This window comes from Lutra lutra, chromosome 3 (genome assembly GCF_902655055.1).
Source record: "Lutra lutra chromosome 3, mLutLut1.2, whole genome shotgun sequence".
Classification (NCBI taxonomy): domain Eukaryota; kingdom Metazoa; phylum Chordata; class Mammalia; order Carnivora; family Mustelidae; genus Lutra; species Lutra lutra.
In genome coordinates, this window is record NC_062280.1 from 112,712,454 (window position 1) to 112,730,346 (window position 17,893).

Here is a 17,893-nt window from a genome sequence, read left to right on the forward strand (position 1 = left end):
TCATCAACATTTGCTTCAATAGATGGCTATGCTTTTATTGCTCTCAGAAGTTTTTTTTTTAAGGCTATCTATATAAAGCAAAATGACTGTAGAAAGTACTGTTTCCACCTCCACCTAGCAGTTAGCAACGACCTGGTAACATTTTTATGCACCTACCTTTTACAGTTCACTGCCCCATCTTTGCTAAGCTTGTTGAAAGTAAATGTGAGGCTGCCCAGGTGGCTCAGTTGGTTAAGCATCTGCCTTTGGCTCAAATCATGATCCCAGAGTCCCAGGTTGGAGCTCCCCCGCCAACTCCACTCAGCAGGGAGTTTGCTTTTCCCTCTCCCTCTGCTCTCCCCACCTCATGCTCTTTCTCCCTCTCTCTCTCAAATAAATAAATAAAATCTTAAAAAAAAAAAAAAAAGTAAATGCAGAAATCCTGAGGGGACCTTTTGAGTAAGTGCATATACTTCAAGCCATTTTGGCTATTCAAAGGCTTTTATGGCAAGTACTACTTTCAAGTTTTTTTGAAAATCAGTGTTGTCAAAAACCCTGTTCCAATTTGTATCAGAATTTCCATAATTAAAATGAATTACTGGTTCTTGAATTTAGTCATTTTGACTAAATGGAGGTTTTTCATAATTAAATCTGCAGAGACTATTAAGTTTAAAGTATCACAAAAATAGAATAATATAGCCATAAACTATAGTTACCTCTAACCCAACTGCCAAACTGTTAACAGTAACTGTACAGTGATTTTCAGTTACCTCCAGATTTCCTCTAAGGAAGTATTTCACAACTTTTTTTTTTCATTACAACACCCTTTCCATGAGAAAACATCAATGTAATTTAATTAAAATCAAGTAATTAAAATTTCCCAAGGAAGAGAAATAGTAAGATTTTGTATTTTCTTTCAACCCTAACTAGAATATTGCAATTCATTCCGACACTAACCACCTGAGTTAGCATCCGACTTAACAGGTTTAAGGGCTCAGTCCTCCCTCAGACTGCTCCCATTTTGAATGCCAGTTTCAAGTGGGTCTATGACCACTTTTACTGACTGGTTACAAATCTGGGGGTTCCCATGATCCCCTTAGGCTCAAGAATTTGCTAAAATGACTGATAGAACTCAGGAAAGCACTATGTTTATGATTTATTATAAAGGACTCAAAGTAGGAGGACCAGCCAAATGAAGAGACATAGGGCAAGTTCTGGCAGTAAACAGAGCTTCCACACCCTCTCTTTGTGGAATGAAGGCACATCGCCATCTCAGCTTATCACTGTGCTCACCATTCAGGAAGCCCCAGTGAGCCTGAACGTCCAGAGTTTTTAATTGGGATCTCACTCCTCAAGCATGATCAATTACATCATTGGGCACATGACTGAACTCAATCCCCTCACTCCAACCCGTCAGGCCTGCCCCAAATCCCAATCCTTATATTACATGGTACATCTTTTTGGTGACATCCTCCATCCTAAAGCTATCTCAGGGCCTAACAAGTCACCTCACGAGAATCACAAAAACATTCCTATCACCCAGAAAATGCAAAGGTTTTTAGAAGTTCCTTATCAGGAATCCAAGACAGACCAAATTCCTTACTATACTATGGTCAGGAAGGATGAACATGGAAGATGGAAGGGTCACAAACCACTGTAATATCTAAGATTTTTTTCTCTCACCAAAAGCCAATTTTCACCCCCACTGAGAATACATTCTCTAAGACAATGAAGAGACAGCCCCCCAAAACCAGAATGGAACTTTATTGTGTAAAGTTTATAGAAGTATGACTAGTATTCTTCTGTACAAAGTACACAACAAACAGTTTTAAATACAAGTGAGAGAAATGCGAGTCCTATGACAACATCTGATACAAGCAGAACCATTTACAGATACACTAAAAAATTTTTTAAAATATCATCTTCTTTCTCCAAAAAGTCCATTGCGCATTTCTTAGAGATGGGGACACATCCCAGGCAAGGTCACAATGGCATTTTATTGCCCTCGATGCTGATTTTCACTGCGTGTGCAGATCTGCTTTTTTTTCTGATATCTGTGAACTTTCTCATCTGCTTATCCAGTCGACTGATACCCTTCTTGGAGGTCCCCTGAAACTAAGAGTGGGGTAAAAATTAAAGAGCAAATTATTGAAATACACAAATCTAGTTTTGTCTTTCATCTTCTTTTATCTGCAAGTTAACAGTCAGAAGAGTTCCAATCTCTGTAATAATCACAATATGCTTTGGTGACCTTAGGAACAAGATCAAGTGTACACACCAGTGTTAGCAATGTACACATATTAAACTCTCTCAATGAAGATTAACAGTTGTCTGTGTCTTATTTAAAAATTCTGCCTCAGTCAACAGAAACCTCCTAGATGAAAGGGGGAAAATTTGAACTATGATTCCCCCCAATTCCATTCACTTACATTTTGACTATATGCTTTTCCCTTTCAAAGGTCAAACATGGAGCTGGCCACTTCAGATATTCACCTCCCAGCAGTGCTGGCATGAAGAATAGTGATTTTCTAAGGCAAGTAAAGTCATCTGAGAAAAAGCCTTAAGCATAATGAATGAGGTGAGAGGATGAGTAAAGCGAACCCAATTAAGTGCTGAAGCTCTAGTTTCAGACTTGGGGTGAATCCCCACTTTGCCTCAGCAAGTTCTAGAGCCTTAGGCAAATCAGGTCCCTCCTTTCAGGACTGCTACGAGAAGTAAATGAGATAATTGTGTCAAATACTAGCACACAGTCAGTGCCCAAAATATGTATCAGCTATTACTATTATTACTACTACTTTGGAACCAATTAGATTTATATTAAGTACACTTGATAACAACAACAAAAAAAAGCAAATGAAATCTTTTGATCCAAGGGTGTTACATCTCTTCCTGCTTGCCATTTATGTTTAAAGGTTTGGTTTTAGATTATTTCTTTTTTAATTCTTAACGACTATGGGTCTTAAAAGGATGCCATCTTAAGAAACTGACCTTTAGAAATGCTGAGGAGGTCTGCCACTTAAGTCAAAGACCAGGGGAAACTCTTCTGGTTGACTATAGTGTTACTGACAATTCCGATCCTTAAGAATGTTGAATGGTATAAAAAGGGATGAGTTCTTCTATTTCTCCCCAGATGTTTATTACTGAATCACCTGTGAAGCTCAATTCCAAGACTGCTAAAAGAAGGTAAGGCCCAGAAGGAGACACTCTGGGCCAGTTATTAGTGTGGTGATGTTGAGTTGAGGAGCCTCCCAAGTCTTATCCCACCTCTAGACTCAGCATACCCCTCAGACAGAAGCAAGGAACCCTCAGTCAGTCTCGAACAAGAGTGATCATCCACCCTGTATTTTCTAAAACAATCCCAAGTCCAAGTATTTATGTCAATTTAACACCTGGCAGTAGTACTCTGAGTTAGCAAAAACATTCCTTATCAGAGGAGAAGGAGCTATGCTTCTATCACCCTATCAAATCCCCAGATTTTCTGGATAGTCCTAAACATGTGACCTCCTTTCAGATGTGCCCTGATTCTTAGTAATTCTAGTCAGTCCACATCAGAAGCCTTACCCACTCAGATCACCACCAATGATCTAACTCCCAGCAGCTTTACACGCCATTAGAAACATCTCCCAGCACCTCTCTAACAATCTGAGCCCTCTAGCCTCCACAAAAGGGACACACCCAGGTCACACTGATCCATTCCTATTTATATTAAGACTTATAGCTGGCAGATGCCTAGTTTCCCCAAGTCAGAGAACACAAAAGATTTAGTACCTAACATGCCAAATCCAATGACCTCTCTCCTAATTCAACTCTGTACCACACCTCCTTAGAACACTGAGAGTGTATGCTGCACTGTTTTATCAGTGAAAAACCAAAAGTAGCTTAAAATATTAGCAAGATGGCTTTGCTTAAAAAAAAAAAAAACAACACAAAACTATGGTACAACTGTATTATGACACAATATTAAGTCACTGAAGAATGTTTACTTAAATGAATTTTTACCATATTTAGTAAAACAAAAATCCAACAAAGTATAAAACAACAATTTTGCATAAAAGTTGAAACAAAAACACCAAACCACAAAACCAGTAATGTTTATGTACAATATAAAAAGGACAAAAAGGAAATAGCCCAAAATGTTAATATTAAGGTGTAGTGGAATTACAAGTGACATTAATTTTATTTGTGCTTTCTGCATTTAAAAGTTTATATAAAAACATACATTGCGTTTGTCATTTTACTATTATCTTAAAAGCACTCCATGGAATAAATTAACATTTAAATATACAATGTAGTGTAGGTTACTGCATTATTTAGGAGTGAAAAATCGGAAACCATAGAGGAATAAATAAATTATATATTCACATGATAGACCATTATGCAGCCCATATAAAAGACAAATGATAAGGTGGCTTAATGAGGGGAAATGACCAAAATTATATACAGTATTATAAAAGTATCAATAGAAAAAAAGGGCAAAAATTGTAACAAACTGCTTTTGAATGGTGGCTGATTTCTCTTTCTAATCTCAAAATTTTCTGTAATTATAACCACAAAAAAACAAATTTGAAGCATTACTGGGAATACATTTAACACAACAAACTGTTAACACTGGGGACTTTGAGAAGAGCAGGGCTTTGCGATGGGGTTATTCTATAGCGTTTTATATTTACTTATGTACTTTCAAAAATAAAAATGACATTTAAAACAAAGAGTTTCATTTGAAAGCCATTTACTCACTCCAATTTTCTTCTGGAAAATATGTTTTCTAATAATACTCATTAGTGTCTGCAATGTGGAAGCCCTGAGTGAATGCATAAGGATTCTTCCTGAACAGGGAAAGAGTGTCAGGTGGTTTAAGGACAATACCCTAGAATGTAACATGAAACCACCAGGCCCCCAAACATGCCTAGACTTGGACTTAGATAGTACTGGCACATTATGATCTCGGGAGTGCTGGGATGAAGGAAAGGAAAGCAGCTTGTACTTGCCTCTCTGCCTGCTAGTCACTGCTCTGCTCTAGCAGAAAACTAGGCTACTTCTTTCCACCTGCCCATCACCTACTGGGAGAATGGAATCAGAACCAGCAACACTGGCAGACAGGCACATGCCTTTCAGAACACAGCTAGGCTTCCAAAGAAGAATGGCCACTGAGACTTTTTTAAATTACATTTTCTCTGTCTTACCGTTCTCAATTCTCAAACCTAAGTGTGCTGGGGAAGAAAAAATACTACTAAGAGGGACAGCAAGAGGGGAAAAGACAGTGGAAAAAGGAAAGGTAAAAAGAAAGAAGCGGCTGAGGAAGAGAAGGGGTATCAAGGGATGTGGATATGGGTAACAGTACAAAATAGGGGAAGGAAGTATGAAAAAGTTCTTGGCACTGAAGTAGTGCTCTTCTACCTCTCATTTATTCTAAGTAGAAAGTGTGCTTTGTTTTGATTGCAGCTTAATATCAAAAATGAACTGGTACAAAGGTGAGTGTAGTCCATGAAAATAGCTGCCCAAGCAGGGGTCATGGAGAAGTCACAAAAGGAAGGCAACACACTCAGACTCTCAAGAGCACACTGCTACAAAGGTAGCACTATTCATCTCAGAGCACAGCAGGGAGTGAGTGTGGCTTTAAGGAAGGGTCCCAACATTTTCATTTCTAACCATGTATTAAGTATGTATTAATCAAATTTATCTCTTAACTATTTAGTGGGAGGCTTTATGCAATGGGTCCTCTCAAATGCACACTGATGAGCCACTGACAATGGGAGGAAAAGTCACCTCCCTTCCATCAAGAAGCTACTCATCACTTTACATGCTTGTAATGCAGACCACTATGATTCTGGACCCTAAAAAAGATTTTTTAATAAAAATGGGTAACAGGAAGATCAAAATGCTTATCAGGGAATTATCCATGAGTTTCTGGGGTACTAATAAAGGAAGGGACTTCCATTTCAATTTCTAAATGTTCAACAGAACTTGAAAGTCATGAAGTGTTTGTTAAGGTCATTATTTCAGTAACTAGAAGTGGGCTGAGCCTTTTCTGGTTAGGAAAGCACACGCACACTTATTTTCACTCTAGCTGCTGACAATTCAAGCTCATGCACAGAGCATGCTTCCTTGGGGATACCTCCCGGATACACTCTGGTTGGGCCAGGACTACAGGGGCATCCTGTTGCCTTCAATGCTGAACTTGACAGCACGGTGCACTTTGCTGAGTCGTTTCTGTTCTGCAAATCGCCTCTTATGCTTTTCCAATCGGCTTAGGCCCTTTTTAAGAATACCAGGCTAGAAAGAGTAGTTTGAATGGAGAATAAAAAAAGATTACTGAGGAGCAATGAAGATCACGGAGTAGTATTTACAATGATGACAGAGGAAGTGTTTACCCTAAATATTTCACAACAGAATTACTTAAAACAGTTGAAGAGAAAGGGAGGGGTAGATTGCAGAAGTAGAGAGTTCTGTTTCTCATGGTTCTAAAAAATGACTGCATGAGAACACTCTAGACTTCAAGATTCAGTTGAAATAAAGGGATTGATACTGTTGCTTTAAGTCTGAAGTAAAGCTCACAAGCAATGATCTGGCTAGCTAAGAGACCAGAAAACAGCTCACTTTAAATCAGATAAACCTCAAGAGCTGTTAAAAGTTATAACACATAAAGTAAAAGACAAAATAGTAACTTCCACTTGAGATCCACCTCGCTATTTCCCTCCTTGCTTACTTACCCTGGATGACTCCATTTCCACATTCCACTTAGGTCTGACAACGTAGTCCTTGTTTGAGGGCATGGGGACCCTTGCTCGGGCACAGAATCCAGGATCTCCAGGTCTGAGGGCCCTGAGGATAGGAAGAAGACCATACTATTATGTAGCCAATCACAGCTGGGTCCAGCTGATTCAGCTGTACAGGTATTTCAAACTTCCTCTGCTTCTCCAGGTCACCCTATCTGCCCTCTTGCTATCTCAGTTGACCTCACCATCACTCACATTACTCTAAAAATTCTTCAACTTCCCTCTCAAAGCCAACTTCTTCTGCATTTTCAGGAGTTCTCTTAGCCTCCCTTCAGCTTCAGATATAATCAAGCCTCTCTCCTTTCCAAGGCTGGCTCCCACATCAGAACCCCAAATTCCAATTTCTCTGGTCTGGTGGAGCTCCTCACAGTCTCACTTGTGAGATGAAACATCTGGTAGCCAAAATGATCCCCCAAAACTGAGTATGCCCTCAAAGTAGTTTTTGTGGTGTTGCATAGGCAATTAATACAATAATTTCTGCTTCTTGTTTTTAAAAGTTTGGATAATCACAGATTCACCTGTAGTTTTAAGAAATAATACAGAGAGATCCAGTGTCTCTCCCAATGGTAAAAGATGCAAAACTATCCAAGAACTACAATACTAATGTTGATATAAGTCCATCAGTTTTTATTTACATTTCCCCAGTTTTACTTACATTCATTTGTGTGTTTCTGAGTTTATTAGTTCTATGCAATTTTATCACAAGTGCAGGTTTGTGTATTTACCACAAGGGTCCTTCCTATTGCCTTCTTATAAAAACACATCCACCCTCTTACTCCATCTGCCCGGCCCCTAGCCCTGGTGACCACGAACCTGTTCACTTCTCTAATTTTAGCATTTCAAGAATGTTACATAAATGGAATACACCACATAATCTTTAGAAACTGGCTTTATCCACTAAACATAATGCCCATGAGGATCCATCCAAGTTGTTACATCTATCAATATTTGTTCCTTTTAATTGCTGAGCAGTATTCTACAGTACAAATGTGCCACAGTTTGACTACTCACCTGCTGAAGGACATCTGGATCGTTTCCAGTTCTGGACTATTATGAATAACGCTGTATACTCATTTACAGGTTTTTGCACAAATTTAAGTGTTCATTTTTCTGGGAAAAGTGTCCAGGACTGCAAGTGCTGGGTCATATGGTGGTTGCATGCTTAACTTTACATGCGCTGCCAAACTGTTTTCCAGAGAAGCTGTATCATTTTACTTACATTAAGGTACGAGTGAACTGGTTTCTCAACATCCTTGCCAGCATTTGATGGTGTAAATACAGTTACTTTTATTACAAATTTAAGACTAAATTAAGATTAGCACCCCTCAAAAGTAAAGCCTATTTGTAAACATCTGGGCATTCAAATCACTCAACTTTTAGGTAACTATTTACTCTACTGGTAAATGGAGAGTGGGTATATGTGTGTCTGTGTGGGGGGAGGTTGGAGTGGGAGAAGAGGATTAAAAAATTCATTTCTATTCCCTTGTATGGAGTATAATCTTTTTTTTTTTTTTTTTTAAGAGAGAAAGCGTGAGAGTGAGGGGGTGGGGAGGACAGAGAGAGCGGGAGAAGGACTCTTAAGCAGGCTTCATGCCCAGTGCAGAACCTGATCTCACAACCTTGAGATCATGACCAAAATCAAGAGTCAGAAGTTTAACTAACTGAGCCACCCAGGCACCCCAAGTTTCATCTATTCTTAATATCAAGCTTCTATAAGTTTCAAATACAGGAATAAATTAAGTGGCTAGCCAAAGAAAATTCTCATAACCTATTCTCCCCTAAAGCTGCCATCTGTCCCATCATCAAATCTATCCACAAACCAACAACACCAGTGCTCTCTAGCTCTTCTTCCCCCCTCTCTTGCAATCTGGGTGCCACCTGATTGCCAGCACTCACTGCACAAACTCCTCTGTAGCCTCTGCAATGGCCCATGCCCTTTGCAGCTATCTCTCTCCAGCATGGCCTCTTCATTCTCCTCTAGCGTTTCCTCCAACATGCAGAACAACACCTACTTACTCACTTTCACTCACTACACCCTTTTCAAAGTGGTATGGTTTATTTCTTACTCTATACTTTCTTGGTTCCACAATCATTTCTGTAGAAATAACTGTCAAATCTATTGTCTCTGGCCCCAAATCCAGGTTTTAGACCCATGATATTTACATTATAAATATCATACATGATATTTGTAAGAGTATTTCACTAGGCATCTCACATTTACTATGCCCAGGCACCTATGTCCTCCAAATCTACTCTTCCTCTCTATTTAGGCAAATGGTAATACCACTGCCTGAGTTATTGGGATAAAACTGATGTCTTCAACGTTAGCCAAACTCCTCACCCACAGAGTCACCAATTCTTGGCAATTTTGTACCTCAGTTTCATGGCCTTCAGCTTCTCTGCACTCTAACCCACCTTGCACCACAATACCACCAGCACCAGCATTCCAAATCAAATCTGACAACTTCATATCTATGTCCACTTTCTTTAGAATCACAAAGAGAAGTGACAATTCCACAACTTGATTCAAACCCCTTCAAAATCTGGCCCACATCTATACTCTCAAACTCATCTTGTACCATCTCAGGTACCACACTATTGCCCAACCACTTCAGTCTACTTGCTATTCCTGAAGTAGACTTTGTATGATAACCCATACCATTACTTAAGCTCTCCCCTTTACTTAAAAACTCTTTATAGACATTTTAAGAGCATGGGCCAACTTTTGGTTTTTATATTCCCAGAATTCAACACAGTCTAGCACATAGCAAGCAGCAACAAAATCTTTACTGAAATGAACTATTTCTCAATGTTATATCCTCTAGACCACCACGTTTGTGGATATTCAATAAATGTTAGTCTGAAAGCCATCCCCCCACCAGGGTAAACATAACGTTTCATTTGCTGTTTTTTTAAAGCAACAAGCAGAAGATTTCCTATATGAAATCTAAGAACAACAATTAATAAAAAATCTTACTTTTCTTCTCCTGTCAGCACCTTTTCCAGGTCTCTTCGGGGTGTCTGACCACCAGTGCTATGAAAAAAATTATCAATGAGATACCAGGAATGTTAGAACCTTATAACTAAGAAAAAAACCAGCAAAGAGAAATATCAAACTTGGACCACAATTTGGTCCTTTACACTGGATCTGGGAAAATTACTCCAAATCTTTTAAAATTATAACTTCTTTTAATGATTGTTTGCATATCAGGTTTCATCATGGGTTAGGAGTAACTGTCATTTTTGTAACTTATAACCCTGTCATCCTGGATGCAATTGCATCCGGTTTGCTGATACAAACTGAACCAGGACCAATTTTTTTTCTCCTAAGAATCTGAAAATGGACCTGAGAAAGAGAGTTTTTCCTGCAACTGGCTGGAAAAACACAAGCAACCCCTAAATTTGGCAGAGGCCACATTCCACCAAATCAAACCAAAAAAGAAGGGGGTGTGGGCCTTCACTGTATAGTACCACATTTAAACTAAAAGGGTATAAACTACACAGACCTACGAAGCTGAGAGAAAAGACAAAATCCTATCACTCTGCAGGGTTCTTAATGACCTGATTACAAAACCTGAGTTGCTGGAACAATATTTACTCTTCATACCTGTTCATTCTCCGTCGTTGAGGCATTTGTTCTAGATCTCTCTGCTCTCTTTCTTCTCTTGTCATACCTTTGTAGTTTGAGGTAAGACCAAATATAGGCCGAGACCATTCATCTGTAACAAGGAAAAATCAATTATTTAGACTAGAAAGTAGCATATCTGCTACCATTCCCTGAAATAATAATATTACATCCTAGTGTGATGTAATATTCCACGCTTTAGAATATTCTTTCCCTAAAGATACCATTATTTCAGGACCATTTCAGGATAAACACAGCAGGTAATAATACCAGTACTATAACCAGCTTCAGCTGATTCAGAAAATTGAGTGTCAGAAAGTCATGTATGCCTTTAACTACCACAGAGGTTTAAAGAAAGTAGTAACTGACTCACTTTGACAGTCATCAATTAGCTGTATTGACATTTCAAAGACAGCCTAATTTGTAAGTTGACTCTACTGGAAACAGAAAATCTTGAAATTCTTCTAGCTTCCTAGTATAATCAAAAACAAGCTCCCTTATTACTTGTCAAATGTCTAAATCTTAAAAAATTGCATTTTAACAGTGCAGCACAGAGTCTAGATTTCATTAAGTCTAAGAAAGCTGCTACAGTGATGTGACCATGAACCAAAGTACAACATGCCCACCATTTAGTCAGTAAAAGTCCAGGGGTGATGTTTTTGTTCTCAAACAAAATCTAGCTTACTGGTGCATTTACTACACCATCAAAACAAGCAAGAACATTCAGAAAGAACATTAGGTGTTATCAAATAAGGGAGCAGGGAGTCTCAGGGAGTCTATATATCTTTATACATTTTGCCTACCAACCCCGCTATTAGATTCAGAATTACTGTTATAGTGTCATGGGTATTAGTGGGAATATTCTGCTTCTCTCAGCTTAGGGCAAAATGAGAGTTGAGAACTACTGCATAAAAGCATTAGAAGTTTATCATATAATAGTGCACTGCAGTTTATTAACAAAATCAAAAATGTAATACTTCTCTAGTTCACAAAAAAAATAAATTTCTCTAAAAACCTTTGATAATCTCAAAAACTGAGTAGAAAAGTAATTACTATATTCACATATAGGAATATATTTTTTTAAAGATTTATTTATTTATTTGACAGAGAAAGAGAGAGAAATCACAAGTAGGCAGAAGTAGGCAGAGGCAGGCAGATAGAGAGGGAGAAGCAGGCTCCTTGCTGGGCAGAGAGCCTGATGTGGGGCTCGATCCCAAGACCCTAGGATCATGACCTGAGCCGAAGGCAGAGGCTTAACCCACTGAGCCACCCAGGCGCCCCAGGAATATTTTTGATATATCCCTGAAGTTTAAAAATTTCCTTTGCAACATGGAGCATAGAAGAATTAAGAAGAATGATGAAAACACACATGGTTTTCATTCTTAAAACTGAAAGATACAGTAATTGATTAGATTAATTCCAGTTAGACTCCTGGATTTCTGTTATCATTAAATAAGAACATGCAAAACACTTTGAAGACCAGTATAAAAGTAACAATAGCACTAGCGGCTAACATTTCTTGAGGTCTTACTATGTGCTAGACACTGTGCTTATATATATAATATGTAATATATACAACTATATATAATTGTATATAATATATAATACAGTACATATATCCTCTAATTTAATCTTTATAATTCAAAATGAACATATTATTTTACAGAGGAGGAAACCAAGGCTTAGAGCTTAAATCACTTGCCTAAAGAATGCAATAAGGTAGGTGGTGAATCCAGGATTTGAACCCAGATATGATGGACTCTAGAGTCTGTATACTAACCCCCTCTCTATATATGCTCTTGAGCCAGGATTAGAAAACTTTTCACTTGCTATCCTTAATATTCATAGCATACTTAAATATGCTGAGAAACATTTTAAGTCTAAGGCTAAAAAACTGGTACCCACAAGAAATTACCAAAAAATTTCTATTCTACTTCATGAACCCATTTTAAATGAATATTGGTAAAAATATAGTTTGCTTTTATACATACACGTCTTTCTGACATACATAAACACAACACAACAAAAAGCAAAATGTACATACTGATTAATTTCCCTGCCATATCCTTGTTGGACCTTGATTCCTTGGGGTGTTTATAGAGATACATCACTGCTCGTCCAATCCCACTATGCTTCAGGGTCTCCTGGCTCACACTAGGTAGCTGGGGAACACAAACACATACAAATACATTAATCACTCAAAAACTGGGAGTCCTGCCAGTCTATTCTAGAGGACCTCCAACACCTGGTTCTTTCACAAAAGAATAAGGAAAATTCCATTATCAGAATCTGCAGGCATTGAACACAAAGATACTCTGTGTTCCTATCAAGAGTTGAGATTTCAGTATTACACTGAGTCAAAGTAAAACTTAATGTGGAAAGTGTAAACTAACCATACTCAGAAGTTAGCAGTTTAATAACAAGCATCAGTATAGGCCTCTGAATCAAACAGACCTCAGTCTGAACCCAAGCATAGCCAATCTGCTAGTTATGTGACCTTGGACAAGTCATTTAACTTCTCTTGAGTCTTCATTTCCTCATCTGTAGAATGAAAACAATACACCTACTTTACAGATTTGTTGTGAGGAATAAATGAACCAATACATGTATGAACACCTAGCAGACGGGAAGTTCCTTGGGAATTCCTTCAGAAGTTAAGTAGCCTGCCCAAGGTGTCACAGCCACAAAAAGGTGGCTCAGCTCAAGATTTCATCAGCAAGTTTATCTGAATCTGAAATTGGTGCCTTTTCTACTTCAAGTGCCTCCCTAAAACATGTCCACTGCTATAAAATTCCTCTTAGATAAATAATAGCAATTCCAAGATCTTTTTCCTTCAATACTATAGTTACATGAAATGTTATAAGGCCTTCCTTCTTATGCTCATTTTATTTAGTATGTTTCTAATAGACATACCTATTGAAACCCCTCTTCTGGCAGACTAAGGCAGAATATGTAAGTACATGCTGACACAGAGGTTGTAACGATACAAACCACATCAGATAATTAATGAAGAACATATACTTAGATTATTTGCCTCTAACCTCTTGCAGAATCTTCAATAGCTCCTCTCGAATCTTCAATGCTGGCAAACTCCTATCTGGTAGAGGGGAGAGCCATTCTTTGATGGCAGACATGACACCACTGTCAATAAATGTTTCTTTAAGGTCCTGCCTGCAATTAAGAAAAAAAGTCAAGTCTCTGAACCTTGGTTCTACCATAGCTTGCTCTGGATTTTCTTATATATTTAGTGGCCTTTCCAAAGACTGCTTTTAAAGTTACTCAACCACCTTACTAAGTACCTATTCCTGTTTCAAAAGCAATACAAAATATAGTTCCTACTTAAAAACAACAACAACAACAACAACAACAGATTTGACAGGCAAAGATCATTTGTTAAAAACCTGAATTATATAAGACAGGTTAATGCTATATGAATGGTACAGACAATAAGAATAAAGAGCTCCAATAATTACAACTTAAAAAAATAATCTTTATCAGAATAGAGATTCTCAAACTGGTTTAGATGATAGAGAACCCAAAATTGTGTTAGTCTTGGCAGGACACCTAACTTGGTTAGATTCAAGGAGAAATCAGTTGCTCAAGAATACAAGTATCAAGATCTATCAAAAGAGGGTCCTTATTCTAGAAGACCAGTGACATACTTCATGATATAACTAGTCATATAAGCCTTCTACAATATAGGCTTCAACCAGTCCCCCAGAATTTTCTCTGTGCTCAATTACACTGGGAAAAGAGATGGAATTTTACTAGACTCAAAATAAGAGAGTCGATAAAGAACAAAAGTAGTGGTTTACATGCTTTTCTTTCCTTAGTGTCAGTTTGCTATTTGTTCTGTTCTGTTTGTTAACAGGCATCAAGACTTAAGAAAAGTTATGAGGGGGCACCTGGGTGGCTCAGTCAGATAAACATCCAACTCCTGATTTCAGCTCAAGGCATAATTTCAGGGTTATGAGACCAAGCCTTGCATCAGGCTCTGAGCCGGGCATGGAGCCTGCTTAAGATTTTCTCTCTCCCTCTGCACCTCATACACCTCTTAAAAAAAAAAAATTTTTTTTTTTAAATTTGGGAGGAAGTAACATAATTTAGGAAATCCTATTTATTATTATTTTTCTATGAATTGACAGATAGCAGTCATTAAATAACATCTCTAGAACACCAGTACATAGTTTGAATATTATTCCATTAAGAGGAAATAACTTTTTCAAGGAAACAGAATACTTACTTCTTAAGGTGCATGACCACAGTAGGTAATAATGTTAATTTTTTCAGTGCTGGCTTTTTTTGATTGTTCAACTGTCTGTCTTCCTATCCAGGAAGAAAAAGATTTTTAAAAAAGCAACACTTATTGTTAATAATAAATTGTAACCACTATAATTCTAAACTTTAAAATAAAGCAGCAGTGTCTCTGAGTAACAATTTTTTCTACAAGAAAACTAAAAAATGAACTTTTTATAGAACCCCAAATTCTACGTATTTTTTTTATTTTTTTCAGTGTTCCAAGATTCACTGTTTATGCACCACATCCAGTGGTCCATGCAATACATGCCCTCCTTAATACCTACCACCTCTACGTCTGTATTAATCAAGCCTACAAAACTATTAGATAGCTTAAACAATTACAAATTTAGAGGAATAATGTTATTGTTATTAAAAAAGAGTTTCAGTAATTACTTTGGTGCTTTTTCCTATTTTAATTATAGAAAATTTCAAATTCTACCAAGATAGAAAACAAACTAATACACTATCACATACATGTCCACAATTAAACACCCATGACCAGTCTTATTTCAGCTACATGTCTCCACATACTTTTCTCTTCCCTAAGTGAGGAAAGAAAAGAGGAAGCTACCAGTGACCCATCTCACCTCCGCAGCCTCATTCATCTTGACAATCATAGCACTCACTACGTCATCAGCGTCACTAATAAAAGTACCACCATCTCGGTTACGCCTGCGCTTGCCGCTCATGCTCTTTTTCCGCTGCAACATCATCTCGAAATCCGACAGAAAGTCCATACTAAGCAGCAACACAAAATCAAGTGAAATACAAATTCTCTTTTAAATACATATCTCCTTTTGTCACAGTTAAGAACCACCAACTTTCTTAATTCTAACTCCACAAAATGCTACTTTCTTCTAAAGTGCAAATACTTACAACTTGGCACCTTTCAAGATACCAGACTTCTCTGAACAGAGATTACAATCATCTCAACAAAAGAATGTGAAATTCAACCAAGTAATATTTTGTAGTTAGGACTTTACCTCACTGCCCCTGGAACCTCAAAGTCAGCTTTTCTCTCAAAAAATGTATTTTTATGTTGTGTTTCAGTAACTCAAGAAGAGCTTACACAGTGAGGATGACACAAATTAAGAAGCTGAGCACAGGGCAAATGAGAAGAAAAATAGTAAGCATAAATGTATTTTCAGACAGCACTGTATATAGAGAAAAAGAATGGAGAAAAATGGAACAGATTCTTTGCCACACTTAGTAAGGAACCAAAATAAGAAAAAACAAAGTTTGATAGTCTCTATCTTCATTTTTAAAGTACTCTTTAACAAATACCTTTATGATTTTTAATTTAAATTAACATATAGTATATTATTAGTTTCAGAGGTAAAGTTCAGTGATTCCTCAGTCTTATATAATACCTAGTGCTCATTACATCACATGCCCTCCTTAATGCCCTTCACCCAGTTACCCCATTCCTCCACCCACTCCCCTCCAGCAACCCTCAGTTTTTAACAAATTCCTTTTTAAAAAATGAAACAAACTTACTGTTTTCCTCTCTTTATGTTATCATCAGAATCTGAATCTTCTGCTTCTTTTACCTGTGTTTCACTTTTTTCTTCCTCCAAATCTTCTTGGTTAAAACCCTACAGGCCAGGTAAATTTGCCAGGGTTATTGCAACTTCCTTACAGATTTCCTCTAGTATAACTACTCTTATTTTTTTTTTGCATTTTTAAAGTAATACATTCACAAAAAGGTAAAGAGCAAAAAAGCTTCCTCCACCCTAGCTGTGTTACCACTTTTCTTATGTCTTCTTCCAGAAATAGCCTATATTTTACACATACATACTTCTAAACATATGTATTTCTTATCCCCTTTTATTATACAAATGGTAGCATACTCCACGCACTGGGTACAGTATATACTGGTTGCACTTTCCACATTTAACAATAGAATATGGAGATCAATTCATATTGGCATAAAGTGTCCTCATTCATTTTAAGGCTTTGGATTATTTCATACTATGATTGTAACCATAATTTGTTTATATATTTTGCCACAGACATTTAGGTATATGTATTTGAAATTCTGTGAAATATTTACCAAACTTTTCACAGAGGTTATACTTATTAATTCTTTCCAGCAAAGCATTAAGTACACCTGTTTCTCCAGCTTTTCACTACTACAAGTTATCAAACTTGTAGTATCAAACTCAGCGGGGAGCCTGCTGAGCAGAGAGCCCGATGCGGGGCTCGATCCCAGCACCCCGGGACCATGACCTGAGCCGAAGGCAGAGGCTTTAACCTACTGAGCCACCCAGGCGCCCCAAAACTTAGTCTCTTTAAAACAGCCCTTTTTAAAGTGACAGGGCCTGCACAATCCTCAATTGGTACAGTTGCATTTTGTTTATGGTAATGTTTTCCAAGCATAATTTTTTACTTTTATGTAATTAAAATAGTCAGTCTTTTCTTTATAGCTTCTTTTATGTTGTACTTCGATCTTTCCAATAGTTCACTGAGTATGTTGTTTTTCTCCATGAACTAAACCCAAAATCAAGTTGATGATAATTCTCTAAACTAGAGAAACACATCTTACTCTTGTAAAAAAGCTGCTTAATTGAGTATAAGCACCATGAGCGCAATATCCAATCTCTGGCATACAGGCTCCCAAATATTTGAATGAATTATTCCTATTATTCCTATTTTCCTTAGGTTCACTTTATTTTTCTACCCTCTTGAATCAGACTCTAAGTTCATCTAAGTTTCACTCTTTTAGGAATTAAAGTACTGATTTTTTTTTCAATGCAAGAACTGTCTGACAAGAAAGTCTTAAATTTCTGGGTGGCAAGGATATTTTGTTTGTGGATTTTGAAATGAATTTCTAATTTCACTGCTCTGCATTCAGAAAATGTTGTTTATACTTTGTAATTTTTGCAAAAGCTTAGTTTAAAATTTATATGGGAATGTGCTAAAAGAAAATCAAGGCAATCTTGAAAAATAACAAGCTTAGAGGGCATAAACAACCAAATATCCACAGTTCTGTATTAACACCGCAAGGATAAAGAGACCCACAGAACAGACAAGAAACTGCCAAAGTAGACTGGAAATCATCTACAGACACTTCGTTTATGACAAAGATGGCACTAGGGAGAAGCAGGAAAGGATGGCCTGGGTCAACTAGATACTCCAAATGGGAGGAAAAATTTTTTTAAACATTTTAATTTAAAGTAACTCTATATACCCAATGTGGGGCTTCTTTACAATC

The 17,893-nt window shown here is 37.4% G+C and overlaps 1 protein-coding gene across 7 annotated transcripts in view; it reads right to left on the reverse strand.

The window, feature by feature from the left end:
• The window catches only part of IWS1 (interacts with SUPT6H, CTD assembly factor 1), a 52,220-nt gene that overhangs the window by 11,355 nt on the left and 22,972 nt on the right, over nt 1-17,893 (reverse strand). For 3 of the 7 annotated variants that reach the window (XM_047722715.1, XM_047722717.1, XM_047722714.1), the window contains exons 6-14: nt 16,177-16,274; nt 15,267-15,417; nt 14,624-14,706; nt 13,422-13,551; nt 12,425-12,542; nt 10,363-10,474; nt 9,733-9,789; nt 6,690-6,801; nt 1,725-2,094 (exon numbers count right to left, since the gene is read on the reverse strand). In XM_047722715.1, the coding sequence (XP_047578671.1) occupies nt 1,963-2,094; nt 6,690-6,801; nt 9,733-9,789; nt 10,363-10,474; nt 12,425-12,542; nt 13,422-13,551; nt 14,624-14,706; nt 15,267-15,417; nt 16,177-16,274 (993 nt within the window). In that variant the 3' untranslated portion in view covers nt 1,725-1,962. Of the gene's footprint in view, nt 1-1,724; nt 2,095-3,909; nt 6,253-6,689; nt 6,802-9,732; nt 9,790-10,362; nt 10,475-12,424; nt 12,543-13,421; nt 13,552-14,623; nt 14,707-15,266; nt 15,418-16,176; nt 16,275-17,893 lie in introns of those variants that run through there. The other 4 variants (XR_007126049.1, XM_047722719.1, XM_047722718.1 and 1 more) reach the window with 3 other exon arrangements.